The 16,721-nt window shown below is 32.6% G+C and overlaps 2 protein-coding genes across 2 annotated transcripts; both read right to left on the bottom strand.

Moving 5' to 3' along the window:
- Positions 1 to 8,253: 8,253 nt before the first annotated feature.
- Positions 8,254 to 12,681, bottom strand: LOC118029172 (uncharacterized). The gene is given in 11 exon segments (XM_073405605.1): positions 8,254 to 8,710; positions 8,827 to 8,905; positions 9,963 to 10,130; positions 10,594 to 10,631; positions 10,634 to 10,664; positions 10,788 to 10,928; positions 11,005 to 11,073; positions 11,210 to 11,308; positions 11,841 to 12,007; positions 12,194 to 12,436; positions 12,530 to 12,681. Coding segments are annotated over 11 exon segments (1,239 nt in total). The 5' UTR covers positions 12,606 to 12,681; the 3' UTR covers positions 8,254 to 8,582.
- A 334-nt stretch (positions 12,682 to 13,015) lies between these two features.
- LOC118029173 (uncharacterized) lies at positions 13,016 to 16,354 on the bottom strand. Its single transcript, XM_035032985.2, has 5 exons — positions 16,002 to 16,354; positions 15,810 to 15,859; positions 14,154 to 14,277; positions 13,920 to 14,027; positions 13,016 to 13,788 (listed from the first exon to the last, which is right to left on the bottom strand). The coding sequence occupies exons 1-5, from the start codon at positions 16,177 to 16,179 to the stop codon at positions 13,172 to 13,174; spliced, it is 1,077 nt and encodes a 358-aa protein (XP_034888876.1). The 5' UTR covers positions 16,180 to 16,354; the 3' UTR covers positions 13,016 to 13,171.
- Between the last annotated feature and the right edge of the window lie 367 nt (positions 16,355 to 16,721).

Raw genomic sequence — 16,721 nt, 5'->3', positions numbered from 1 at the left:
TATATTTATTCCTTTTCATGAAGAAAATATGGATTCACATCATGTTGTAAATAAGCTTAATATCAGTGGTGGAGATATATGCTTAGCAAATAGTATAACGACACATACCATTCTCAGGCATAAGCAATATTTTTTAAATATGAGAATGATGAAAACAAAAGTGAATACAATATCAGGTTCAACAGACTTAATTGAAGTCTCCGGAAGAGCTAATATAATTTTCCTAATGGAATAAGATTTTATTATTGATAATGCTTTGTTCTTTACTAAATCAAGGAGAGATCTACTAAGTTTCAAAGATATACGACTTAACATATACTATATTGAGACTGTCAATGACAATGGTATAAAATATCTTTACATCGTATCAAATGTCTTTACTAGAAAATAAATATTAGAAAAATTACCTGTTTTATCTTCAAATTTGTAATATACAAATATTAGTACAATTAAAGTCAATGCAATAATGAATTAGAAGTTCAATGAACCAAATAATTTTATTATTTGGCATTACCGGTTAGGCCATCCTAGATCAATAATGATGCGAAGAATTATCGAGAATTCATATGGTCATCCATTAAAGAACCAGAAGATTTTTCAATTTAAGGAATTCTCGTGTGCTGCTTGTTCTCAAGGCAAATTGGTCATTAGACCATCACCAGCTAAAGTTTGGACTAAATTCCCAAGATTTCTGGAACATATTCAAGGTGATATTTATGGCCCCATTTACCCACCATGTGGACCATTTAGATATTTTATAATTTTAGTAAATGCATCTATAAGATGGTCATATACGTGTTTATTATCAACTCGTAACTTGACATTTACAAAATTATTTGCTCAAATTCTTAGATTATGAGCATAATTTTCAGATTATATAATCAATACTATTCATCTTGACAATGCTGATGAATTCACATCCCAAGCATTTAATGAGTATTGCATGTCACTTGGAACAAACATTGAACATCTTATTGCCCATGTATGACGCAGAATGGTCTTGCTAAATCACTTATTAAACGCCTTTAGTTAATTGCAAGACCACTACTCATGAGAACAAAACTTCTTTTCTCTGCTTGGGGGCACGCTGTTTTACATGCAATAACACTTATATGCATCACGTCAACATCGTATCACAAATTCTTCCTATTACAATTGGTTTTCAATTATGAGACAAATATTTCCCATCTAAGAATATTTGGTTATGCAATATATGTTCCAATTTGTTTGCTATAATGTACAAAGATGGGTCCTCGAAGGAGACTGTGAATATATATTAGGTTTGAGTCCTTATTAATAATTAAATATCTTAAACCCTAAACAAGTGATTCATTTACGACACAATTTGTTGATCATCATTTTGATGAGACTATGTTACCAGCATTAAAGGGAGAAATTAAACAGTTGGATAAACATATTACATGGAATGCATTGTCATTATTAAATTTTGATTCTCATACAAAACAATGTGAACAAGAAGTTCAAAATATACTTTGTTTGTAAGACATTCCAAATCAGCTATCAAATGCATTTACTGACTCAAAAAAAGTAACCAAATCTCGTACACTAGCTGTAAATGTTTTAACCCTTATTGAAGTCCTTGCAGGACAATCCACTAAAATTATAGCAAATGAGTCCATGACATACCATAAACGTGGTAAACCAACAGGTTCAAAAGAAAAAAAATACTTGGAAAAGAAAAGGAGCAAATAATCAAATGGGCATTATTGAGAAAAAAAATAAGGAGATAGACATAATTGATCATCAAACCACAGAAGAGGTTCAGGTACCTGAAAATAGTAAAAATAAGAAGATCTTGATAAGTTATGTCTCTACAAATAAAACATGGAACTGAAATCAAATAATTATCGACACTATTTTTCCTTTTCTTGCACTTGTAGGATGATAAAAGTGGAAATGAGTGTCATTAAACTAACTTAGACAGGAAAAAAGAGCAGCTCTCTTGACTTTTATTTAATATATCGCTTGATATCATTAATAAAAATGAAGATATTGAGCCTAAATCTATCGAAGAATATCAACGCAGAAATGATTGGCCAAAATGGAAAGAAGCAATCGAAACAAAATTAAATTCACTTGTAGAACGTGAAGTTTTTGGACCTGTAGTCTAAACATCTAAAGATGTAAAGCCAGTTGGGTATAAATGAGTATTTATGCAAAAGAAAAAAAAAAGAAAAAAAATGAAATCATAAGATATAAAGCACGACTTGTAGCATAAAGATTTTTACAAAGATATGGCATTGATTATGATAAAACATATTTTCCTGTAATAGATGCAATTACATTTTGGTATCTAATTAGTCTAACAACTCATGAAAGGCTAGGTATGTGTATGATGTATGTAGTTACAATCTATATTTATGGGTCAATTGATAATGATGTTTATATGAAAATCCTTGTAGGATTTAAAATGCTTGAAACATATAATTGAAATCCTCAAAAAGTTTACTCAATCAAGTTACAGAGGTCATTATATGGGTTATAACAATTAGGACTCATGTGGTATAATTGTCTTAGTAAATATTTATTGAAAGAAGTGTATAATAATGATCTTATATGCCCATGTGTTTTTATAAAAAAGTTAGAATCTAATTTTGTTATTATTATTATTATTATTATTATTATTATTATTATTATTATATTATTATTATTATTATGTTGATAATTTAAATATTATTGGAACACATGGCGAGATACCACAGATAATAAATTATTTAAAAAAAGAGTTTGAGATGAAAGATTTCGGAAAAATAAAATTTTATCTTGACCTGTAGATCAAGCATTTAGCAGATGAAATTCTTATTCAACAATAAACTTACACAGAGAAGATCCTTAAAAGATTTTATATGGATAAAGCACATTCATTGAGTACATCAATGGTTGTTTGATCATTTGATGTGAAAAAAGACCCTTTTAGATCTCGTGAGAGTAATGAAGAATTATTTGGTCTTAAAGTACCATACCTAAGTGCAATTGGTGCGCTAATGTATCTTGCTAATAATATGCGACCTGATATAGCTCTATGAACTTGCTAGCAAGATATAGTTCTTTTCCTACCCAGAGACATTGGAATGGAATTAAACACATTTTTTGTTATCAACGAGGAATTACAGATATGGGCTTATTTTATTCAAATAATGCTAATCATGAATTACTTGGATTTGCTGATGCAGGATTTTTATCTGATCCATATAAAAGTCGATCTTAAATAAGTTATCTCTTTATGTGTGGTAACACTATTACATCACAGAGATCTACAAAGCAAACATTAGTTGCCACTTCATCTAATCATGCTAAAATACTTGCAATCTATGAAGCCAGTTGTGAGTGTGTTTGGCTGAGATCAATGACTCAATATATTCATAGATCATGTGGTTTATCCTTCAATAGAGGAACTCCAACCATGCTGTATGAAGACAATACTGTATGTATAGCTCAATTGAAAGGAGGATAAATCAAAAGAGATAGGAAAAGGCACATCTCACCAAAATTCTTCTTCACACATGACCTTCTTGAAAAGTATGGTGACATTGATGTTCAATAAATTTGCTCAAAATATAATCTAACAGATTTATTCACTAAAGCATTACCAACTACAACGTTTGAAGGATTGCAGTGTAATATTGGAATGAGACAGCTTAAAGACTTGAGATGATATATTCATGAGGGGGAGTTAATACACACTGCATTCTTTTTTCCTTAACCTAGGTTTTGTCCTATTAGGTTTTCTTGGCAAGTTTTTAATGAGATAATTTTCAATGCGCAAGGCTATATAATAGACATCCGAAGAGAGTATTATAAAATTATACATTGTATGTGGATGTCTAGATGCCTTCCTACACCCCTTTTTTATTATGTTCATTCATCATCATCAAGTTCATTTGAATCTCTCCAAATTCATTTGAATCTATATCTTTTTATGATCTTTGAGCTTAAAGTATTTATATATATGTGCTTATAAATAGGAGCATTGTTAAGAGAATAGTTGACACACTTATATAACTACAAATTCATATGAAATAAAATTGCTCCATCTTTATCCCTCCTAATCTCCGTTATTCTTATATATTATATTTACTCTTTATTAATTATATTGTTTTATTATTGTATGCTTCTTGATACATAATTTTATAACAAGTGTGTGTGTGAAAGAAATCATTGATAATAGTTAAGAGGAAAAAGGAAATACAAATATATAAATAGTGATATATAAAGGAGTAGCAACCGTTACATCAAAAGGTAATCTATGATCGATAAGATGTGTAAAGCTTACGTGTTTTCAAAACAAAAATGAAGCAAAATTTATCATTTTGGAAGGAAAATATCATGTAGACAGTAATTAAAAAACCTCCTTTTAGGATGTGCTCTAGAACATTTCAAAAGAATTCTCATTCTTTATCCATATTTATTAATTTTAAAATAGATATTTTTCACAAATATACATTTATGCCTCCACAACACCATAAAAATAAAATGCCTTTATGAAACCCCAGATACCATCAACAAGAGCCTATTTGGATAAGCGGTTCAAACTGCGTTTCCCTAAAATTTGAATTTGTTTTGCTTAAAATTATTATTATTTTTTTTATGTTTTCAGATCGTTTTGATGTGCTGCTGTCAAAAGTGATTTTTTATTTTTTAAAAAAACATTATTTCTAAGTGAAAAACATTATTGGAACCTATTCCTCAAAATATGATTCGAAAGCCAAAGCTTGACTTTGATACCTAAAAAACTCTATAAATAACAAAATATCAATTTATCCATTAAACTTGACCTTTTAGTGAATAGTTTCTCAGTGTAATTATTATTTATTCATAAAACATATTTCGATTTAGACATTATAGCATATAGTTTGTTTATTATGTCAAATCATGCTTGTTCTCAATATCATAGTCATTGATTATTTGAATAAGATTTGAAACTCTTTACAAATCTCATTTCATCTTACGCAAGGATTTACAATCAATACTATTTGAGAACATATAAAATATTTTTTCTAATTTACTTAAGGTGGTGGATTCTTTCTTGATTACTTAAATACCTTCATATAGTTCATGTTATACTCAATATTTGCCTATTTGTTACCCTTGATTAGGACAACGTGTAACATGATCAAAACATAACACTTCTCATATAAAATAACTTAGTAGTTTCAAGTTCAAGAATCACTTAACCAACCATTATGTGAGCCTTTCCATAGACATAAGTGCTCTCTTTATATGGAATTCTCATGCAAGTTATTTCAGTGAACATAAAATAGATAATTTTCACAAATATACATTTATGCCCCCACAACACCATAAAAATAAAATGCCTTTATGAAACCCCAGATACCATCAACAAGAGCCTGTTTGGATAAGCGGTTCAAACTGTGTTCCCCTAAAATTTGAATTTGTTTTGCTTAAAATTAATTTTTTTTAATGTTTTCAGATCGTTTTGATGTGCTGCTTTCAAAAGTGATTTTTTTTTAAAAAATATTATTTCTAAGTGAAAAACATTATTGGAACCTACTCCTTAAAATATGATTCGAAAGCCAAAGCTTGTCTTTGATACCTAAAAACTCTATAAATAACAAAATATCAATTTATCCATTAAACTTGACCTTTCAGTGAATAGTTTCTCATTGTAATTATTATTCATTCATAAAAATTATTTCGATTTAGACATTATAGCATATAGTTTGTCTACTATGTCAAATCATGCTTGTTCTCAATATCATAGTCATTGATTATTTGAATAAGATTTGAAACTCTTTACAAATCTCATTCCACCTTACACAAGGATTTACAATCAATACTATTTGAGAACATATAAAATATTTTTTCTAATTTACCTAAGGTGGTGGATTCTTTCTTGATTACTTAAATACTTTAATATAGTTCATGTTATACTCAATATTTGCCTATTTGTTACCCTTGATTAGGACAACTTGTAACATGATCAAAACATAACACTTCTCATATAAAATAACTTAGTAGTCTCAAGTTCAAGAATCACTTAAACAACCATTATGTGAGACTTTCCATAGATATAAGTGCTCTCTTTATATGGAATTCTCATGCAAGTTATTTCAGTGAACATGTTATCTAACAAGCACCTACATATTAGTTTTAAGTATCCCTCATATCTTAGTTTATGAGAATAGTTGTTTCTTTTCATAAATGAAAAAAATATGTACTAGTCTCAATAACTCTAATCAATGTTCAGTTTTATAGAGCATTAACTAGGAATATTTTAAGAACAATGTTTTAATGCAATAAAAATCTTATAATTATAACAACTTTATAATTTTATTTGCAAAAATATTTATGTCCCATGAATTTTATCTTTATTCTAGATTCATTAATTAAATATTAGATTTGTTAATTAAATATTTGATGAATATTAAAGATAAATAAACTTTTATTAATATTAAATATGTTTGCATGAACAAAATTAATGCCAATACCACGTGGAATCAACATATTGACTACAATACATATATACTAACAATTTTAACCTTCAAAACTCGGCAAAAGTTATTTATTATTGATTGATTATTTAATAAATTTGTTTCTAAAAACCAAAACTTTTTTTTTCCATCTTCATCTCCTTTTATTCTGAATTGAGAGATATTGAGTTCATCAATAGTTTTTGTTCCTGATCAAATATGTTCATTAAACTCTTAACATGGAATCTGATGAAGGGGGATGATTTATACACATCTTCCAGAATGTTGGATAACACCTGCTTTCAATTTAAGACGAGATAAATTCCTGGAAGTTCTTATTCCATCATGAATTATTTAATTTAAATGGTAAGCTTAAATATTATATTATACTCTAACTTGGAAACAAGACTAGAGTTTGTATTTTATGCTTATCTTATACTAATTTTCTAAAAAAAAAAGGTGACAGATAGGTTGACAGATTATTAAGGAAATGGAAATTCTCAATAATTAAAAAAAAGGCATAATGAGATATCTGCTCCTCCCTTCTTAACATCCCTATGCTTATCTTATGCTAATCTAACAGCGTCATGATACTTTCTGGTGTGCTTTTGTGGTGGAAAATCCCAGTTTCTTCTCAAGGTTGATCTTTTGAATATGCCAGTATGCTTTTATATCAATCTTTTCTAATCATGGTTGCTCTTTTTAAAATACAGGATCATGGGATTGTCCCTGATGGTAGTGAGGAAATGACTAAATCACAGCCTGAAGTATATAGAAGGGCTCTAACACAGGAGCTCAGCAGGCATGCCGCTGTTATTCTTCGAGGAACTCATATATGTAAGAGCTTTCCATCAATTTGATTTTTCTTCAAAGTGCTTTAAGCATATAATATATATATTCTTTTTTACTGTGTGCTACTTTGACGCATCCTGACATTGTTGTCTGGGCATTCCTAGGCTTGGAAAGGGATCCTCGAACCACAAGGTCGTCTGCTGAGTTCTTCCTACAAATCAAGGTCTTATGCTTACCTTTTCTATCCTTTTATTAGTAGCTATATTGATCTTTGTTGATCTCCCATGGTTGTTTTTTCCCGGCATGCTATGCTGGACTGTCAATGCTCTGGTTCTTCACTATGGTTTGATTTTCATCCATTGAATTATTAAACTACAAGTTTGTCATCTTCGATGAATTGATAACCACATTGGTCAAGGCTTATTGCATCTGGTGACTCAGTAATTCTGTAGCCTATACAGGGATATGACATAGAGAGAGATCTACTTTCATTAATTTCTTGGCATGTGTTCACGAGAGGCTAGCTCCTTAGACTACCAGCTACTAAAGTGATGGAGCAAACTTGACTTGCATTGTTCTAGCTTCAGCCATGATCTGCAGATTTGTTACTACATTTGCGATTCAATATTCAGTCAAGGATTGTGAGACTTCTTCATTTTCTCTTTTACACTTGAATTCTTCCATTGTTTTGGGCCAATACTTTTGCCTTCACCTTGAAGGTTTCCAGCTTGGCATGACCCCTGTGTATGTGGCCTCCCTCTCTGTTTCATAAATGATCGAAGCTGATGCTCAAAATCATAGTAGTTTTAGCTACAACCTCGAGGTCACGGGGAATGGAACTGGAATGTTTGTATTACTTTTTCCTTCTAAATGCATATGCTTAGGCTGTTATTATTGTTATTTTTTTCAATCAATTGCCTTGATGAAACTTTATTTACAAGTTGAAAAGTAGCTCCACCATCCACTCTCTAACATAGCATTTGAGAGAGGGACTAATAACACACACCTCTAAAAATATCCAAAATGCATAAGGTAACGAAAAGGATGCCATGTCTATTAAGAGACAAGGTTAATACATAATATAATTTCTGCTTTCGGCAGCAACTAGTTATTACAATGGCATACATCCCACACAAGAGAAAAGACTTGTAATTTCATTCTTGCTCACGTCTCCAATTGATTGGAGAAGGAACTGGATATTAGGATAAGCATATTGCAAATGTTTCCCGTGTTGTTGCTTAGTAATTCTTCAGTTTAACTATGTTGATGTAGGTAACTTGGCTGCTGCTTGGCTTCAGACTATGGATTCTCATGAATAGTATGATCACATCACATTATTCAGTTCTCAACAATGAATTCTTGAATTTCTATTCCCGTATGCCGTGCTCCTCCTTGTATTCGCAATAATACTTCATCTCCAACTTTCAGTGAAGTAACAGGAATAGCTGCTTTTAGCAGTCCATTTCCTGCGAAAGATAGAAAGGCGATTTTGGAACATTCAAATACACAAGATGAAGAGAAACAACCGACAAATAAAAGACTCAAAACATTGCAAAAACCAAAACCATCAGTCCTTACAGACCTTCACAAGGAGGGATTAAGGCAACTGTTTCTGCATTCTGGAGGAAAATGCTGTATACTGTTTGATCATCTGACTCTCTCTGCAACACCAAACATTCTATAAGATTTAAAATACAATCCTTCTTCAATCAGCATCAGCAAGTTCTTTAACATAATTTAAAATACATGGCAAACACAAGAACAGATTCCTCTGACAAGGACTAGCAACGAAGAATATTCTCAAAGGAACCATACCAATTATAAAGGAACCAGCAAGACAAAAGAAATCCTTATTTTATATATATATATATATATATATATAATATATATATATAAAATCATACTCTACACTTCCTGGCTATTAAAATAACAGAAGAATCTCAGTTATTAACGTATTTCCCTCGAGATCTGTTTGGATTTCACTTATTTAGATTCATAACATAGGAAACGAAGAGGACAAAAAAAACAACAAAAGGTGCCCTAATCAAAGTTGCTTTTATGATACTCTTTTAGCAACCAAACTGGTGCATAGTGCGTGCCCTAGAAGTCACAATGCAGAAACATAACATGAGAGGAATTTCATCCTCACTTTCTCTGTAAAGTGTTCTGTAAAATTATTTAGCCAAGATTTTGATTGTTTCTGTTTTCCACTTTTCCTTTGAGATTATAGGTCAACTCAATATTAAACAGAAATGGTTTTTAAGTGATCCATCTTCATAACAATTTCCATGCCCTGAACATATTCATCTCATTCTATTTCCACATCCTAATATGTTATAGCATTTCATGTGACTTCATGTCTTCAGAGATTCTGTTCTGCTCATGGAATTTTTAACAAGGTTATCATTACCAGCTAAACATCTCAAATTCTGCAGGAATGAAGCACTTAGTAGATCGACCATCTTGAACTGCACTCATTACTCTTTACTAATTAGTTTAATTTGTTTTGATCAAATGATTTCAAAGCCCCCTCATCAGGTATTTAATCATGCTGTAGATAGTTAGCAATCACATTTTAACAATCAGATGACAGATTGAGATGGTCCAGACAAACAAATTGCGGTCTCAAGTTTATTCGCACAGTTTTTTACAATTGTAGTTTACAATATTTGTAATAGAACCATAGATCATGCTTGCTAATGGTATGTTCATACAAACCTTTGCCTCAACAAGAATAAGAGGTCTAGTTTCTATCTTCACACGGCCAACAATTGCAGTTCGCAGCTGCCCATTCTGATCAGCCACAGAAACTTCTTCACCTGCTTTTAGCTCTGAAAGATAGCAAGTCCTTCCACCTGGAATTGAGACGTATGCATGCACTGGTCCCTGCACGTTTCCATTAGATAACTTGGTAAAATATACTAACATATATCACAGAATAAATGACCCAGAAAATACTCCAAATGGAAAATCCAACTACTTGAACTTCTGAGAAACCGACCTATTTTCATGCTTAAATTGTGCAGTAGAATAACATGACACAACCAGAAATTTACATATAACTTTACAGTTCATGATATTATAGTATTATTTAAAATTCTGAAAAAACTAGATCAACGGATTTCATTTTTAACTGTTGTCTGCCCAAGTTTCTCAAGTCTTTGCCAACGCTGTATGTAACAGAAAGCAATGAAGTGAATATTTTATGAATCAGATTACTTTTAATTGCATGGTTGCTATGCTTAAGGCAACAATATAAGGATCCAGACTGCATATTACAGTGAATACCAAAAGTTGCAAAATGACATCAGTCATCAGGATACTCTTGTCAGCATGACAAACAACTCACTGCATTAACGCGAAATGGCCTGCTTGCAATGTAATTTGACTCCAAGCACTCTGAGTGAACAAGGAATAGTCCTCTAGCAAAGGAACCAACCTGTGAAAGAATATCCATCCTATCATAAGTGATAATATATAACCAGCACAAGGAAAAAAAAACACAGGACACATAGAAGTATAGATGAGAAACTAGAGGGATACCAGAAGCCCTTCACCAGGTTTCATGAGGCTACAAAGATCCACACAAACACGATCACCCATTCCAGCTACTTGAACTCGAGTTACGATGGCTTTGGTCAAGCTTAGCAGATTGGTTGCTTCATTCCTTCTATCACAATATTCCTGATAATATTAACCAGGATAAGAAACAATCTTTACTACTTAGGAATCAAGTGGCAAAATACTGAAATAAAATTACCTTTAACTTAATAACAGCTTCAACATCTTCAACTTTTAGAACAACTCCACCCAAACCATGCTCCAAGGCCTGCAAATATGACAGCACAAACATTTAAAGTCACACCAATACAATTAAGGAAACATCCAGAAAACACTAATTTAAAAAATAAATCATGCATGTAAATTTCATTTCCCCCCCTGATCAAAGAGTATTCAGCAGATACCTCAAGGAAGATTTGTGCTTCAGAATGAGTTTTTGAGATGGCAAGCACTGTCTTTCGACTGCCTTGAAAAGCTGCAACAATATTCTCTGCAGGTATTATCTGCAAGACAAAATTACAATTATGAGATAAATTGTTTAAACTTGTGAATACTTGCAATCAAAGAAATCATTTTTGAGAATAATCTACTTTGTTAACCTTAATGAGTGAATCACCTGAAACCGTATGCAAGAGTTGTTCATGGAATAGGGGTAACGGCCAGTAGATTTAATTCTTTGGAATATAAAACAAGTTTAGGTGTTTCTTAAGAATGTAATGGATCACTTGAATATGCAAGGGATGTTCATGGAATAGCAAGAAACGTCCATCAGGTTTAATTTTTTTAAAAAATTAAAGCATTTTTTGGGGTAAAATATATTTGTTAATAAATTAACAGCTAGCGAAGATAACATCCACATCATTACATTGTGCTTCAGGGAGAGGTACTCATAAAAAGAAAGGCGCAGTTCTTAATATCCTAAACCAGGTAAGCACAGTGTTTTCTAAAACAAGCAAGTCCAAAACGATAAAAGATGGCTGATTGGTCCGCGAAATCCTAGTGACAACAGAATCTCCTAAGGAGCAGCATCCATACCTGCCAATCCAATAGATTAATAATTACATTCTCAGCCTGCCCATTTTCTGGTTGAAGCTGCTGTAATTCTTGGGGAGTTGAAACCTCAAAAATAGTGGCAACCCTGTTGTTCTCACCATCCAAAACTTCTCCTTCCTCAATAAATAAAGGGTTTATAAAGGAGAATGCTGCACAAACCTTAACCAAAGTTTAAAATGAGAAACTTTCATCATGCTGTTTGCTCCATTTATTGATTATATCTCTTACTGTGCGCTAATTATATTAATACAAGATCAGTAATAAAACCCATATCCTAATTAGTGATCAGAGCATGAGAAACAATGCAGAGGATGTTTAATTTAGAGAGTATTTACATGACCAGTCAATAGCAAGTTGTCTATGGTTGGACAAGAAGATGAAGGTATTCCAGCCTCTTTCGACAGCAGCAGTCATGACTTGCTTGCTTTCTGTCCATATCCATACCCTCTTCGATTTCTCATAGGAACCGCCACCTGATGACATTGTGAACACAGAAGTGGAAGAAGAAGAACACTTTGTGACACAACAACTGTAGCGCAAAAGGGTTTCCTTATTCAATCTCAACGAGTTCCTTTTATCTGCAAGTATTTATATAGAAAGCAAATTAATAAAAAGAAATATTGGGTTTTGATGAAACGTAGAGAAGAAAACGTGAGGAATTTGAACGAAACCTGTTAAGGGACTGGAGGAGAAATGCTTGGGGAATGGGAATCCCAGGAAAGAAGTGGAAGAGAGCAACGTAGCCATGTTTTCAATTTTTCGTTAATTTCTCAGGGTTTTCTTTTCTTTCTTTTTTTAAAAACAAAATATATTAAAATAATAATTTTTAAATTTTCTAAAATTTATTTTTAAAATCAGTATCATGTCCTAAGAATTATTTCTCTTAAAAAACAAAAAAAAAGTTCCGCGAGGGAACCAGACGGGGGAGCCTTCATTGAATTCCAAATGAAAAGGTTCCTGAGCAAAAATAATTGTCCCCTCAACAAAAAGAAGCGGGTTAGCTGGAATTCACTAAAACAGCATGTACCTTTGGGCCCATCAACTTGGAAGGAGTCATAAGCTCCATTGAGGGGACCTCCATCGAGCTCCAAAGAAGGTGAACTAAATACACAAATTAATTCAGAAAAAGGTGGCCTATAAAGATAAATAATTGTCCGTTACGATCAAATTCAGCGATTATTCATTCACTTTCTGGAGCAATATATTGCATCAGACAACAGAAAGAAGAAACGACCTCCTCCGACTTTGAAACTACCGAAAAGCAGTCTCGAAACACGTACATAATGTACTTGTGTTTTTGTCGTGAAAATTATCTAGAAAGTAGAGAACTTGAACAGCATGTAATGCTTGTAGGGCTTCACTGGATTCACAATCTGTGAAGGGAAGTTGGGATGGTTAACAGAATCAGGAAATCCTTGAGTCTCTAGACATAGAGCTCCATGAGTTTTATACATAAAACCACCTTTTCCCTTCACGTTCAAAGTGTTGCTAGTGAAGAACTGCACACCAGGTTGATTGGTTAATATCTCCATTGCTCTTCCAGACTTCTCGTCATGCACAATTGCTGCTTTCCTCAACTTCTTGTTTCCACTTCCATCAAGTGCGTAGTTGATGTCATAGCCCTTGGGGAGTTCGTTGATCCTGCTGCCAATGGTGTTGGGCTTGAGAAAATCATAGGGTGTTCCTTTCACTGTCACAATTTCTCCTGTAGGAATGAGCTTACTGTCAACAGGAGTGTAACGCGAAGCAAAAATCTGAATTTTTTCTGACAAGATATCGCCACTATTATGGCCACCAAGGTTCCAAAAGGCATGGTTGACTAGATTAACCGGCGTGGCCTTGTTTCTAGCTTTTGCTTCCATTGTTATACAGAATTGGTTGTCTCCAAGGAGCGTGTAGGTTGTTTTTACAAGGAGATCACCAGGGAATCCTGTGAATATGAAAATAATCTTCACATTAAGTGTGTCATTCATGCTCTTAAATATATCATAGATGTTATATGTGAGCCTCTCCAGTGTGGAAAATTAAACCTATGGCCTTAACAGACTATGTAGTTCTTACCTTGTTCACCATCAAAGCTGTGATAAGCAAAGACAATATAAGGAACAGGACCATCTGGGCTGTACTTTTTCACTTTCCAAACAACCTTACTGAATCCTATAGGCCCGCCTGATCATATCCACATAAGCAAGCAATTCGTTCAGAAAGAAACAAGAAATCTCATGAAAATGGTAGAAAAGCAATCTGAGAAAATTAAGCTTCCACTTTGCTGGGTGTAATATGATGGAAGGTTACCATGAATCGTGTTATTCCCTGAATTAGCAGGTAGTTTGTAAACAGTTCCATTCCAGGTAAACTGAGCATTAGAGATTCTATTGGCAACCCGTCCCACGGTGGCCCCAAAGGGTGATGAAGCATTCTGCACAAAAAGTCTATCAATTTCGTAGTATAATTCAAGGGAAATCATAAATGGAAAATACTTGACGTGAAACAAAGCATAAAGTGTCTGACAGAAATGCACCAACAGACAGAACAGTTTCTGCGTGTCAGAAGTGAATTTACTTTTTTCTTTGAACAAAGGGAAGGCTTTTTTTTTTTTTTTTTTCTTAGGTTGCAGAAAAGCAATAATTTGAAAGACGATACATTTCTTAAGAAGAACAAAACAATTATTAAAGTATAAAATGGGTCATGCTATTTTTCTTACATGTTAGAATCTTCTCTAATTAACTGATAATTTAGAACTTAAAACCCTATTCTAAGTAGTCTCAAATAAACAGCTTCTTTTGTTTACTTTTGACAGGATTGAAATGCTGGAAAAAAAAACAACAGAAGTAATTCTCTCTATGTATATATAGGTTTTTGTTAGGAATGTTTTTTTTAATCTACTATTAACCCTAGTTCTTGCAGGACACTATATATTAAAATGATATTTTCTTTTTCTTTTTTCTTTTTTTATATTAATGTATCAAAATCATATAAGAACACTTAAAAAAATCAATTTAATGATTTTTCATGAAAAAAACAATTTAAAAAGTACTTTAAAAAGTAAAAATAAATAATTATTTAGTATCCATTTGATATTGTGATAGATTTTGTTTTTGAAATTATTTTTTACCTAAAAAATTAAATTAATATTTTTTAAATATTTTTTATAATTTTTAATTTACTAATAAAAAATATATTTCACAATACCGAACACATTATATATATATATATATATATATATATATATATATATATATATATATATATTAAAAAACAAACAATGTGGAATTTGAAAATGTCATAGGTCAATTATCATGGTCTTGCAGTTAAATTACCTTTGAAAAGTCATTGACAAAATATATTAAAATTATCTAAAAATATTATCTTAATAATTTTTCAGAAAAAAATCAATTTAAAAAATACTTTAAAAAGTAGAAATGAACAATCATTTAGTGTTCATTTAATATTGTAATAGCTTTTTTTTTTAATTTTTTTATCTAAAAAATATAAAAAATATGATTAACATTTACAAATCACACTATTAGTTTTGTAATATATGTGTGTGTGGAATTTGGAAATGTCAACGGTCAACTCTCATGATCTTACAATTAATTACCTTAATTTGAAAAGTCATAGGCAAAAATTTGCCTTTATACCGAAGGAAAAGGCATTTAAAAAAGAATGCCTTCGCATTTTGGCAAAGGCAATGCAAAATTTGCGGCAGATTAATTGCAACAACACATTTGTCTAATAGCTAGGGTGTGGGTGCAGGTGTAGTGGAATACTGTATAGTACTGCAGCGGGAGTCCTGCATGGGCAGCACCATGTGCTTGAATGTCCTTGAAAGAGACACAAACGGACAGTCCTATGGGAATCATTTTGCACAAGAAAGAATGCGAAATGATCCCTTCTCTCATAAACAGAAAACTAAAACATGAAAAATTAACGAAGAGAGACAATTCTCACCATGAATTCCTCAATAGTATCAAAGCCAAGAGCAACATCACCTAGCTTTCCTGTCAAGTGTTCGTCAACAAGCAGACGTTAGCAGCACAAGAACTCGATCGTATTCTTGAACTTGAGATGCTATTTATATAATAACAAACAGGAAATCCCAAGAGATAGAATTCACAAAATGGATCGAAGAAGACAACATACCATTTTTATCAGGGAGAACAAGGGAGATGATACGGGCACCATAATTGGTAAGCTTCATGCTTAGATTTCCCTTCTTGAGCTCGTAAATCCCAATCTCTCCCCCCATTGCCGAGTCAATACAGGCACACCCAGAAATTACCAGTGTGATAAAACAAAACAACGCAGAAAACTTGGCCATCTTCTCCACTCAGAATATGAAACAGGCTCGGTCTTTTATCTGAAGATACGAGCACTTAATTATATGAGAGATATTTATGGGTGCGCATTGGAGTTGAACGTGTGAAATAGAAAATAAAGATAGAGCGTTTCGACGATAGCCTGTGGTGTTGACCTGGTAATGGATCAACACAACAAGAGTGTTAACTTCTCCATTTGCGGACCCCGCCATGAAAAGGAGACCATGCATGCTTGGCCCAAAGGGTGCTCAGTTTCGGCGTGCCCGAGTCACAGATTGGACATTTCTTTAGAAGCTCGTCCATGGCCTTTCATGAACTTAATGGGCCCGTCATTTTCATCTCTCCAAGAATTGTGCCCTTGTTATGATAGGCGTCAAGTGCTTTGCGATACTTCTGTGGATCTTGTGTAAGCACGCTTTCAACTCTTGACCATAGCACTGCTATCATGTTCACGACTTGCCAACTCTTCAACATATTCGGGCTTAACGTCTTGAAGAATGCAATGCACTTCCAAATGCATATTTTGGATTACGCCAAGTGAAGA

This window comes from Populus alba, chromosome 17 (assembly GCF_005239225.2).
Source record: "Populus alba chromosome 17, ASM523922v2, whole genome shotgun sequence".
NCBI classification, from domain to species: Eukaryota; Viridiplantae; Streptophyta; class Magnoliopsida; order Malpighiales; family Salicaceae; genus Populus; species Populus alba.
The sequence above is the reverse complement of the archived record's forward strand: the minus strand, read 5'-3'. Positions and strand labels throughout refer to the sequence as shown.